Source organism: Nerophis ophidion, linkage group LG08 (genome assembly GCF_033978795.1).
Source record: "Nerophis ophidion isolate RoL-2023_Sa linkage group LG08, RoL_Noph_v1.0, whole genome shotgun sequence".
NCBI lineage: Eukaryota > Metazoa > Chordata > Actinopteri > Syngnathiformes > Syngnathidae > Nerophis > Nerophis ophidion.
Genome location: NC_084618.1, coordinates 61,449,078 through 61,461,315, shown reverse-complemented (window position 1 = coordinate 61,461,315; position 12,238 = coordinate 61,449,078). Strand labels below are relative to the sequence as shown.

General features: G+C 38.3%; 2 protein-coding genes across 7 annotated transcripts in view; one reads left to right on the top strand and one right to left on the bottom strand.

Moving 5' to 3' along the window:
• The first annotated feature begins 1,513 nt into the window (after positions 1 to 1,513).
• LOC133558112 (uncharacterized protein C7orf50) overlaps positions 1,514 to 12,238 on the top strand; it is a 27,910-nt gene continuing 17,185 nt past the window's right edge. Inside the window, exons 1-3 of one of the 5 annotated variants that reach the window (XM_061909239.1) lie at positions 1,514 to 1,618; positions 1,847 to 1,990; positions 2,064 to 2,162. In XM_061909239.1, the coding sequence (XP_061765223.1) occupies positions 1,865 to 1,990; positions 2,064 to 2,162 (225 nt within the window). In that variant the 5' untranslated portion in view covers positions 1,514 to 1,618; positions 1,847 to 1,864. Of the gene's footprint in view, positions 1,739 to 1,846; positions 1,991 to 2,063; positions 2,163 to 12,238 lie in introns of all 5 variants that reach the window. The other 4 variants (XM_061909241.1, XM_061909240.1, XM_061909244.1 and 1 more) reach the window with 4 other exon arrangements.
• Positions 7,438 to 12,238, bottom strand: part of LOC133558108 (uncharacterized) — a 10,074-nt gene continuing 5,273 nt past the window's right edge. Inside the window, exons 2-3 of one of the 2 annotated variants that reach the window (XM_061909236.1) lie at positions 10,144 to 10,933; positions 9,939 to 10,076 (exon numbers count right to left, since the gene is read on the bottom strand). In XM_061909236.1, coding sequence (XP_061765220.1) covers positions 10,066 to 10,076; positions 10,144 to 10,933 — 801 coding nt within the window. In that variant the 3' untranslated portion in view covers positions 9,939 to 10,065. Of the gene's footprint in view, positions 10,934 to 12,238 lie in introns of both variants that reach the window. The other variant, XM_061909235.1, reaches the window with a different exon arrangement.

The following is a 12,238-nucleotide window of genomic DNA, read 5'->3' as shown; positions in this document are numbered from 1 at the left end:
ATTATTTTTCGTTTTACTTCTGTGGCTGTGTAGAAGTGGCACTGCTGGAGTGGCAGCTGGCTGCACCAGCTCTGCCCTTTTAATGTATTTAATGTCCTTTGTATCCTTTGATGTTTCCTTCTTACACACATGTTTGTGTGCTATGGGCCATGAGTTGTTTTTTTTCCCTTGGACCCCCTTTCCAGTGGCACAGGCTGATCTCCCCCCCCCCCCCCCCCACCCCCACCTCACAGTCTGTAACAGGCATCTATGGCTGGTGAGATAGTTTTGTACTGATACTAGAGATATGAGACTTTGAACTTTTTAACTTTTTAAACTGTTTTTAACTTTTTAACTGATTTTTATCTAACATTTTTTTCTTATGGTGATTCGTATTTGCTTTTTCAATGTGTATTTTACTTCTGTTTTAAATTTTACTGGTTTAGTCAGTCCTTTGTCTCTATTTCTTTGTGGTGTACAGCCCTTTGTTCTTCAACTGTGGTTGTTTTTAAAGGGCTTTATAAATAAAGTTGGCATGGTATGGTATACCAGTGGTTCTCAAATGGGGGTACGCGTATCCCTGGGAGTACTTGAAAGTATGCCAAAGGGTACGTGAGATTTTTTCAAAACATTCTAAAAATAGCAACAATTCAAAAATCCTTTATAAATATATTTATGGAATAACACTTCACCAAAATATGAATGTAAGTTCATAAACTGTGAAAAGAAATGCAACAATGCAATATTCAGTGTTGACAGCTAGATTTTTTGTGGACATGTTCCATAAATATTGATGATATTTTTTTTTTTTTTTCTGAAGAAATATTTAGACTTAAGTTCATGAATCCAGATGGATCTCTATTACAATCCCCAAAGAGGGCACTTTAAGTTGATGATTACTTCTATGTGTAGACATCTTTATTTAGAATTGAATCACTAGTTATTTTTATATATATTTTTTCCAAATAGTACAAGGAAGACCACTACAAATGAGCACTGTTATACAATTTAATAAATCAGAAACTGATGACATAGTGCTGTATTTTACTTCTTTATCTCTTTTCTTCAACCAAAAATGCTTTGCCCTGATTAGGGGTTACTTGAATTAAAAAAAATGTTCACAAGGGGCACATCACTGAAAAAAGGTTGAGAACCACTGTGGTATAGTATATACTATGTGCAGTTCATACCTCCTACCGAAAGATAGCACTGTTGTAGATACATGTGTGTATTAATAAAGAACAAAACCCGACTAAATTTGAGTCCTGTCAGTGCAGTCAATAGACTTATTTTATTCAGGTTAGCATGGATATGATTTATTACCATGAAAAAAAACAAAAAACATTTTATACACCATATTTATTTTATTTTTTCTTTATTTTTATCAATATTGTCGTTTGTTTTTCCTTTATATTTGTGTAACATTTTTTTTTGTTTCTGTAGAAAATACCTGATAGTCGTTATTTTAATTGTTGAATGTCTGTACTACACTGGTATTAAAATAAAGTTTTTAGAAAAGATCTGCGATCATACGTAGCAGTCAAAAGGGTTTGACCAATCACAAAGCAGATAGAATAGTCGTAACATCCGGTTAGAAGCGCATGCTCGGAAACGTGTTCTCTTCAGCTGATTTCACTCGGTAAGTAAATTACTTCTTTAACAACTTAAAATATGTTTATTTCATCGATACTTTTTGTGTGTCGACGCATTTATGTCCCAGGAAATCAGCGACCTACAAACTTTGTGATAAGTAAAATGGGTTCTGTTTCATTTTTATTAATTCAGTTTATTGACATTGTTGCCATCACTAATATAGAGAAGCATAGTAAAACTGCATAGGACTTGTATATACTTCCATTTCTTACAGCAGGACTGAAGCTATCTCATGGCTAAAGACAAACAACAACAGAAGCCTCCAAAGAGGAAGACGTTGCCTCCAGCTGACATAAATAATGTTTGTGAGGGAAATAATAAAGTAAAGAGAGTCAAAAGGGAAAAGATGGAAGTAGAGGTGAGTAGAACGGGTCACTAGTCCTTTGTTATTGTGAAGTACTTTTTTCAAACGTCTTTTTTTTCTTGTGCAGGAGACTCCAGTTCAACTTCCAGAAGACACTATTGCGGTGGAGCTAAAACAAGAGAATAAAGCAAAACAAAAAACACCTAAAGCCGAGACGACAGAGGAGGTATGTACAACTTACTCTTAGAATATTAAAGGCCTACTGAAACCCACTACTACCGACCATGCAGTCTGAAAGTTTATATATCAATGAAGAAATATTAAGATTGCAACACATGCCAATACGGCCATTTTAGTTTGCTAAATTGCAATTTTAAATTTCCCACGAAGTGTCCTGTTGAAAACGTCGCGGAATGCTGACGTGTATGCGTGATGTCAGGGACTGTTAGGAAATATTAGCGCTGCGCACACACACAGCTAAAAGTCGTCTGCTTTAACTGCATAAATACACAGTATTTTGGACATCTGTGTTGCTGAATATTTTGCAATTTGTTCAATTAATGATGTAGAAGTCAAAGTAGTAAGATGGAGTTGGGAAGCTTTAGCCTTTTGCCACACAAACACACGGTGATTCCTTGTTTAAAATTCCCGGAGGTGAAACTTTATTATGGATCAGAGCGGTCAAGCGAACATGGATCCCGACCAAATGTCAACCAGCAGTTTTCGGTGAGAAAATTGTGGTAAAAAAGTCACCACTTACCGAAGATCAGCTGAGCTTGTGCCGTCTGTACGGCTGCCGTCGACTTCCATCAGACACTGGCCTCAAGACACCCGTGGACACATCCCTCCGACTATCAGGTACTATTTAACTCACTAAAACAAACACTAGCAACACAATAGAAAGATAAGGGATTTCCCAGAATTATCCTAGTAAATGTGTCTAAAAACATCTGAATCCGTCCCAATGCAATCGCAGTTTTTTTTTTTTTCTAGTCCGTCGCTATCAATATCCTCAAACACGAATCTTTCATCTTCGCTCAAATTAATGGGGAAATTGTCGTTTTCTCGGTCCAAATAGCTCTTTTTCTTGAAGGCTTCCATTAAAAACAATGTGAGGATGTGAGACGCCATCAACGGGTGACGTCATCGTCTGCAACTTCCGGTAAAGGCAGGGCTTTTCTGTTAGCGACCAAAAGTTGCGAACTTTATTGTCGATGTTCTCTACAAAATCCTTTCAGCAAAAATATGGCAATATCACGAAATGATCAAGTATGACACATTGAATGGACCTGCTATCCCCGTTTAAATAAGAACATTTCATTTCAGTAGGCCTTTAACCATAAACTACATAAATTAGTGGTGTTCCTGTCTCATATGGATATCAAATGTACAAATTTGGTATTTTCTTGTACATTAGTAAGTCCTTTACAAAAGGTAAGTATGGTAGGCTACAGGCCATTACGAGCGAGCAGCAAAGAACACAATAGCACACAAGCAAGACATAGTAATAAGTACAGATGTCATATATTATCGTCCGATAAATGCTTTAAAATGTGATATAATAAATTATTGGTATCAGTTTCAAAAAGTAAAATTTATGACTTTTTAAAACGCCGCTGTATGAAATGGTACACACACGTTGGGAGAAGTTCAGAGATCCAATAAACCTTAAAGGCACTGCCTTTGCGTGCCAGCCCGATCACACACACAAGTAATGCAAGTATACTTGGTCAACAGCCATACAGGTCACACTGAGGGTGGCCGTATAACAACTTTAATACTGTTACAAATATGCGCCACACTGTGAACCCACACTAAACAAGAATGACAAACACATTTTGGGAGAACATCGGCACCGTAACACAACATAAACACAACAGAACAAATACCCAGAACCCCTTGCAGCAATAACTCTTCCAGGATGCTACAATATACACCCCCCGCTACTCCCTGCCCCTCCCACCTCAACCTCGCCCACCTCAACCTCCTAATGCTCTCTCAGGGACAGCTTGTCCCAAACTCCAAGCTGCTGTTTTGAGGCATGTTAAAAAAAATAATGCACTTTGTGACTTCAATAATAAATATGGCAGTGCCATGTTGTAATTTTTTTTCCACACCTTAAGTTTATTAATGTTGGAAAACCGTGTTACGCTGTTTAATGCATCCAGCGGGGAATCACAAGAAAATTAGGCATAGTAATGTGTTAATTCCACAACTGTATATATCGGTATTGGTTGATATCAGAATCGGTAATTAAGAGTTGGACAATATCGGATATCGGCAAAAAAGCCATTACCGGACATCTCTAGTAATAAGTGTACCGGTACCTAATTGAACAATATCGCAGTCTAAAACAAATTTGTCAATATAAATAATTCTAGTCGCATATTACCTGTAGATGTAAACTCTCCCTGGCAGAAGCATATTAGAAAGTTCAGTAACAATTGTGTCTGCATCATGGACTCCATCTGTCAATATCTTTGCTGCAACTTTTGATACTGGTGGTCACTTTACTAAGTTTAAAAAAAAAAAAAAAACATTCAAGAGGGGAAAATAAGTGTTCACATTATAGAGGTGGATGCTTTAGACAAGGTTTATATCACAAATTTTCTTGGGAAAAATACCTGTGGCTTCGTGTTCGTGTATGATTCGTGTTCAACATTGGTATTAAATCGGGACAACCCCAATAATATAAAATCATTTGTAAAGATGTGTAATGATGATTGAGTGACTGGCCTGGTGGATGAAAAATTTGTTTGCCAGCATGAAGTATTATGTACAAATAATTTTTGAAAGCATATTTATGTAACACTCAGTTACGACGTGTACTTGAACACATCACTTGAACAGCTATGGATAGTGCAGAGAGTGCAGTGTTTAATTGATCACAGAAAGGAGACGTCATTGTTCATCGTTCTGTGTGTGTTGTATCAACAAGTACCTGTTGTTAGTATGTCCTGGTCGGAATTTGTGGGAAGGCTCGCAAATGTAAAGTAACCTTTATCCATTCTTCACAGATAATGTTTCTCCAATACTTGTTAGAAAAGGGCATTTAAAGTACATTAGTCTATGGGCGCCAGCACCCCCCGCAACCCCAAAAGGGAATAAGCGGTAGAAAATGGATGGGATGGATAGTCTACGACCAAAGGTTTTGTTTTTTTTCACATTTTCAACTTTTTTTTCCAGTACGTTTGTGTTTGAAATTTGTTTATGGAAATTCTTTTGCTGGGCACTGAGTTTTTTATTGTCAGAAAAAAAACAATACAATAGAATGTACTTCAAAGAAATACAGTAGTTTTATGAAGTAATGTAATGATAAAGTACAGTTTTTACCTTGGAGAGTGTACTTCTCTATTATCGTACTCAGGTACTTCTCGGTCAAACACATCATTAGCAGTTTCTCCATATTTTCCTGACTAAATGGCGGCCGTTTGGATACTATTTTAACATGCCTAGCGTTAGACTTATTCATCTGCATTATGGTGCAGTCTAGCAGAAATTCGCTCAAATTTTTTCACCAATTTGGCAACACGCTTGGTCATGTTTTTGGGTTATTTCTTTGTGCCGTTATTACAACTAAACAGAAGGCTAAATATGGTGGTTCCATTCCAAAGACTAATATTTTGCTGGTAGCGGTCACTTTATAGTGATCGTTTTGTCACAGATTATACCTCACTGCTAACGAGAGGGATTCCATTCTAATAACTGCTGATGGCGTTTCTATAGATGTCGCTTCTTTGCATCGTAACAGTTGTTTTTTACACTACTATAGCACAGAGACCGTTCTTGTTTGGGCCTTGGCACTAGTGCTCAGATTCGAGTCAATGGCTAGGAAGTTATGTCTAAAAGATTGTCTTGTGGTCTGAGGTGTGTTAAGAGTAGGTATGGGCACCGAAACCCCGTTCCAACAAGTGCTTGGTGGTGGTATTGTTCATGTAACATCTTGGAAGTAATCTAGCGTCCTGACAGAAGTACACACAGTCTGACGCTGAGCACGACAACAACAGCCCTCATGACACCGCTCGCAGCGCTGCACTAGGCTAGTTAGTAGCCACGCGAACAACATATTACTTCGTCGTCATGCACCAATGACAGTTATGGCGGGTGAGGTTGCATTTGCAAACCGCAGCATTTTGAGTATCCACAAGCAAGTGTTTTTTTGCACGTTGTCTTTGTTCTGTATTCCTTCAATAATTATTACAATCTGTTGTAGATGTTATTTTTAAATGTATTACTTTATCATTTAATTTATATCATTTCATTTACAAGTTTGTTCAACTTGAATGTCACAAAATTCCATAAAAATTTAATGGCTCCTATCTTTAAGTACTGGTACTCTTTTCAGCAATGTTCAAGCACTAGCGCCGTTTTTTAAAGTAGTAAGTAAAGTAGTTAAAATGTAAACAATACCCATTCCTAGTTAAGACTGAATGCGTCCAAATAATTGTCTCCAAAAAGGACAATCACGTTCAAACTCCTCATGTCTGTGGGAACCACCGATGCTTCCTAAATCATTTTTATAACCTTGTTTTTTTTACTTTTATAGCCGTTCGTAGATTGCAAATGAAACCACGCCCCACCCTCTCCAAAATGTTCTCAATATATCTTTTGAAAATGTTCACTGTTAAAATATTTATCTTGGAATCATTGCTGCTATTTTTTTTCCATACGCGGTCAAAATTAAACTTCATAAATTTATAGATTTACCCGGTCACAACATTAGGTAAAATTGCACACTTGCCAATCGATTCAGAGAGTGAATAAATATAAAAACTGATTTTATTAGCAATAATGTCATTCCATGTTGCACGTATGTTATGCACATGCCACGATTAGATGAAAATTATATTTTATCCTAACTTTTTTGTGTTTCCTCAGCCTGAAGCAGGGGGAGAAAAGTTCATCCCCCTCTGGCTGAGAGCTTGACTTAATATTTGGATAAGTGCTTCCACCACACTGCGACGTCAAAACGCAGCTAGAATGTAAAACCCCACAAAACTGCGTGCAAGCTTACGCCAAAAAGCAGGAATTTTATGGTTTGATACATAGTTTAACACAAGTGTTTAACTTTGTAACATTTGTAAGTCAATTCTTCATATGTCCCCTTTTAAATAGTAGTCACCATCATTCTCTCCTCTCATATCTCTTCTTCTATGTTGTTTGATATTACTGTGGTTGCTACAGTGGTTGCTATGGTTCTACTTTGATTTTGTTAGATCATGTTTGTTCACGTGAGATTTTGGTCTTATAGGACTTGAGGCTGACTCAGGTGGTGGAGAGAGGAGTTATGTGTGGGGTGTGCTGTGCTGATATTACCATAGCACACCACACATCTTATCTTTGTGTTGGACCTGTCACAGATAAAAACATCTTTGTGTATCAGGCTGCACCTTTTTGGGGAATTTTGCCTATCATTCATAATCCTAATGCAAGACAAGAACACATGTTTTTCTTTTTTTTTAATGCATTTTAACTAGTAAATAAATGCATTTAATAGTATGCTTACAATGGTCGCTCTATTCTGCCTATAATGCTCTTAAAACACATCCAATCACCTTCATTAAGGTTTTATATACATGATGGAAGTTTATATGTAATATAGTAACAGGCACCTTTATAATATTTAATATTTGTGTATTTTTCTTATTAAGGATACGCAGCGCATTTATTTAAAAAACGCATCACATTTGCTTTCATCAACATCACTGATTAAAATTCACTTCAGACTTAATGTGAGCAAACAAACGTAATAAAAAATCACTAACTGTACGAGGTCTGCTGTCATTAGAATGCAGATTTATAGAATGTTGATATGATCCCGTTTAGATGAAGAATGACTCATAATCCTCGAAAATTAAAACGGGGTGAAACCCAAGTGTCTTTTTGTGTCGTTCTCGCCTTTACGGGTCTAAATCGACTGTCAAAGTGTTCCAATTTTTTGAAATACATCCTCATCTTTCTATTAGCAAGGTGAAAGGCATGATTTATGATCTAGGCCATTTTGAAGACGTACATTTCAAGAGAAACTACATCTCGTGAGACGAGGTCGGCCAACCCCTGAGCTAGCTAACCTGTTTGTCCCAGCCGGTGAAATGGTTTGACTACCACTTCCAATCGACTCAACCAACTATGTACACTGTCTCACGGCTTCCGATGGGTGCTGCAAATCGTGAGTTCCAACATTGTATATATTTATTTTTTCACGTTTATTGTTTTTACAATTATTTTAATATTGACAGTACTACGTGGAGTTGTTTTAATTACTGATGCAGGTTTATTGATTTTTACAAATGCGCCGGAAAATAGCCTGTTTCATACACTATTAAGGTGATTCAATACCCGGTAGTGCGCAAATGTGTTTCTGTATAGTATTTCTCCAGCCGCGGTCATGTGGTGACATAAATGATGGTATTATTATTAAAGTCGGCCTACGAGTCAATCAATCAATCAATGTTTATTTATATAGCCCCAAATCACAAATGTCTCAAAGGACTGCACAAATCATTACGACTACAACATCCTCGGAAGAACCCACAAAAGGGCAAGGAAAACTCACACCCAGTGGGCAGGGAGAATTCACATCCAGTGGGACGCCAGTGACAATGCTGACTATGAGAAACCTTGGAGAGTGAAATGCACGGCCCGTCACTGATTTATGGAAAAGTTTTACCCAAAGAGCTTTGCGCGAGTCCGCCATTGTAGTCCGCACTGTAGTCAATAAGCTCCTTATTTTTTTCGCTCCTCTTGTTGTGGGGCACACTGGCTCGCACATGCTGCCACTTCTAATACAAATCACCGTATAGTTCTAACTTATATCCGTCAGTAGACTCCATATGCAAGCGCTAAAAACTACAACATGGCCGACAGGGAGAAGACGCAGTTGAAGTGGAGACATGTAAATAAGACCACCCTGTCAGGACTGCTTCTGACAGTTTGGTCATGTTTGTGTTTTCCTGTGTTTTGTGCTTTTTCCTTTCACTGCACCTTTGTCCTGAGAGCTGCCTCTCTCATCTCTCTCTGATTGACACTCAAGACACACCTGTTACCTGTTGCCAATTTTATAAGCCAGCCTGCCCTGCACACAGTGCTGGATCATTCTACTTGCTTCCTTTGCACTTTCCTGTTGCCAATAAATATACTTTCACCTGCACGTCGTCTGCTATCTCTGCATCCTAGGGGTCACGCTGCGCGCAATGATCACCAAACCATGACACACCCAAAAAACGGAACAATCTGAAGAGACTATCAGAAAGCGGTTTGAAGATGGTCTGTAAAACCTAATCAATGCAACATTTGGAAGAAAGAACCACCATTACATGTTATGCATACTACAAGGAAGTGTTGTAAATGTAGAAAAAAATCATAATATAACCCCGTTTAGACAAAGTGAAGAGTCAAGTTGCGATCTATTGAATGCCCTGAGTATACAATTACCTGGATGAATGAGAATATATCCATAGCCATCTTATTTTCTATATTCACTTCATACGGACTGAAATATGTGACAAATTAATTTATTTCTTAATACTTGATTGCAGTTAACAATTAGAAAAAAAGTCCAGTATCTCATAAATTTGAATAAAAAGGTCAACCAGCTGACTTTGTAAACAACTGATTCATGCTCTAATCGGCGATATGCCTTCAAAAATGTACATGTAAACTAACGGTAAATTGACTAGATTTCAGATTATTGTCTGGAATTAATTGTTGATTCGCGTAAGGAAACAATTGCGGAAAAATGGAGCGTACTTCTTGACTAAAACCAGCAGAGGGGCTGTTGTTTTAGTTTATACTAGTCTGAGACTACCACATGATAAGTTGAGCTACAGAAAATCTTCCAGGCAGTACAACTCTGGTATTAAGACAGGAGTTCAGAATATTTGGATCGAGTTATTAATTGTGTCCCAGGCCATGTCCTGACCATCTGTTTATCTGAACCTCTCTGAGATTCTTCATCAGAAGAACGCTTTACGACTCGATGTCCTGCAGGGTGTCCGTGATCTCAATGTGTGGCGTGATGATGTTTCTGTTCGCCTGAGTGTGCACAGAACGTGTGCAGCAGTCACTCAGCCGCCTGAGCAGTCCGCCTATCCTTTCCCGGCTCGGCCTGTGCATGAGCGGCACAAGTATCAGGCTGCCGCTGCTCGCAGAGAAGAACACCAGTTCAGCGACGCTCACAAACGCTCGCTGCCGATGACTCAGCTTACCCTCCTGCAGCTGTGCTCCTTGCACAAGCACCACCATGTAGAACAGGTGGCAGAGTAGCGACACCGCAGTCACCGCCAGGAACACCGGGCCTTCTTCAGAGCCAGAGAGAAATCGGCTGTTTGATTTGCTTTGTCGCACACAGCCACATACCACAAGTCCTAGTTTGAGAACATAAGGAATGAGAAAAGCTAGGCACAACTTAGCAACTGCATAAACGCCAGCATGGAGCGGATCCATAAAGCAGTCTGTGTTCTGGTGAAGTTTTTCACCGGGTCCTCGGGTGGCAGCCAGCAGCACGGAGATCAAAGTAGAGGTGAAGACCACTACGGCCACGCAGACACCGGGCCTCCTCAGCAGTGTGTTGGACGGTGGGTCGAGAGCTATGATGTAAGCCATCAGCGCCAAGACGAACAGGCCGCAGAGATAGCAGGTGTTGATGGTGAAGGAGAGCGCGGCGCAGCCCAAAACGCTCGTCTGCAGGCTGTGAGGTCTGTGTACCACGTTGTAGAGCGAGAGCAGCACCAGAAGCAGCTGGAGACCGCAGAAGACCCACAGCAGGCAGTCAAACCAGGCCAGACGCCGCTGTACTCGGTGGGTGTGAGCGAAGCTGTAGAGCAGGAAGCAGCCTGAGACAAAACCCACAGCAGCAAATAAAACGTACACGTGGTTTGCTGTGGAGATGATGTCGCTGGCCGCAATCAGCTCCATCACAGATGTCGGCGACTCTGTGGACGCGTTGACATCAAGGGCTTTGCTGTCCGACCGCCATGGTGTGGTGTTCACATTTGTCTGAAAAAAGTATAAGAAGATATGGCCAGAAAGACATAAATACAGACTTAAACACCATGTTCACCCCAATGTAAGATGATTATACATTTAGATTTTTTTAATATCAGTGCACATGGGTTAATTGTCAACATTTTTTATATAGGTAATAAGGGTGCTGGAAAAAATTGCTCATCGAAAGGTTTTTCTTATTTACCCGATTCTAAATTGATTCATAGTTTTCAAGTATTGATTTGAAGAAAAAAAAAAAAAAACATTGTATACATTTTTTAAAATGTTTTTTTTTTTTAAGACACTGTATGTGCTTACTCGCTGTGTGTAGACATAACACGCCAGCAGCCAAGAGGAATCTTCACTAAGAACCTGAATCCAATTGACTTGAGTTGTTGTAAGATTTACATACCTACAAATTAAGAGGGATGTGAACCTTGCAACAACTCACAATTCGATTGAACACAATTCTTAATTCAAATCAATTCTGCCAATTTATCGTTTAGTATTAAAATTATATTAAAATCTTTTCAAAACAGGTTTCAAAAGCTCGACTTGGCTGCTGATGTAGGATGTACTGTATAGCGCAGTGAGTATGTGCAGAAAACATTTAAAAATATATATATATATTATATATATATTTATATTTGGAATCGTCAATAACATAAATCTAGATTTTTGTTCAGCACCCCTACAAATCAATATTGAGTTCAATATACTTTTATTGTAGTGGCACATTAAGAACAAATACATTTCGGATTATCTACCAGCGGCAAGCACATACAAACAAGGCACTTGCAATTAAATTAATAAAACTATAATAATGATGATGGATTAATCTCATTCATTTTGACAGCAATGGAATCCTTAATTGTTTCTTAACTAATTGAAATTATTTCAAACCTAAAGCTTAACATCATTTGCTTCAATAACATTTGACCATCTGTTTTTATTAAAGTCACATCATTTTGTGTTGAGTGTCCTAGTGTTATTTTATATTTTCATAATGTCTCAAAGTTACATTAAAACTACAACAGTACCTCAATTGAGTTAATACCTTCCAAAAGGTCCAACAAACACCGAATTGTTGCAAAATCAAAGCAAAATTTCCCCATACAAAATTATGCAAATTAATTGATCCGTTCCAGAGACCCACAAATATTAATACAACATATTTATAGATAATATTTATAGTTTTATAAACTGAGAGCCAATGGTAGCATTTTCCCCATTAAAAATATGAAAATCTAATGAATCAGTTTCAAACGCCCACATTTTTTCAAATATAAAGTTCTATAAACTGAGTGGAAAAAGGAC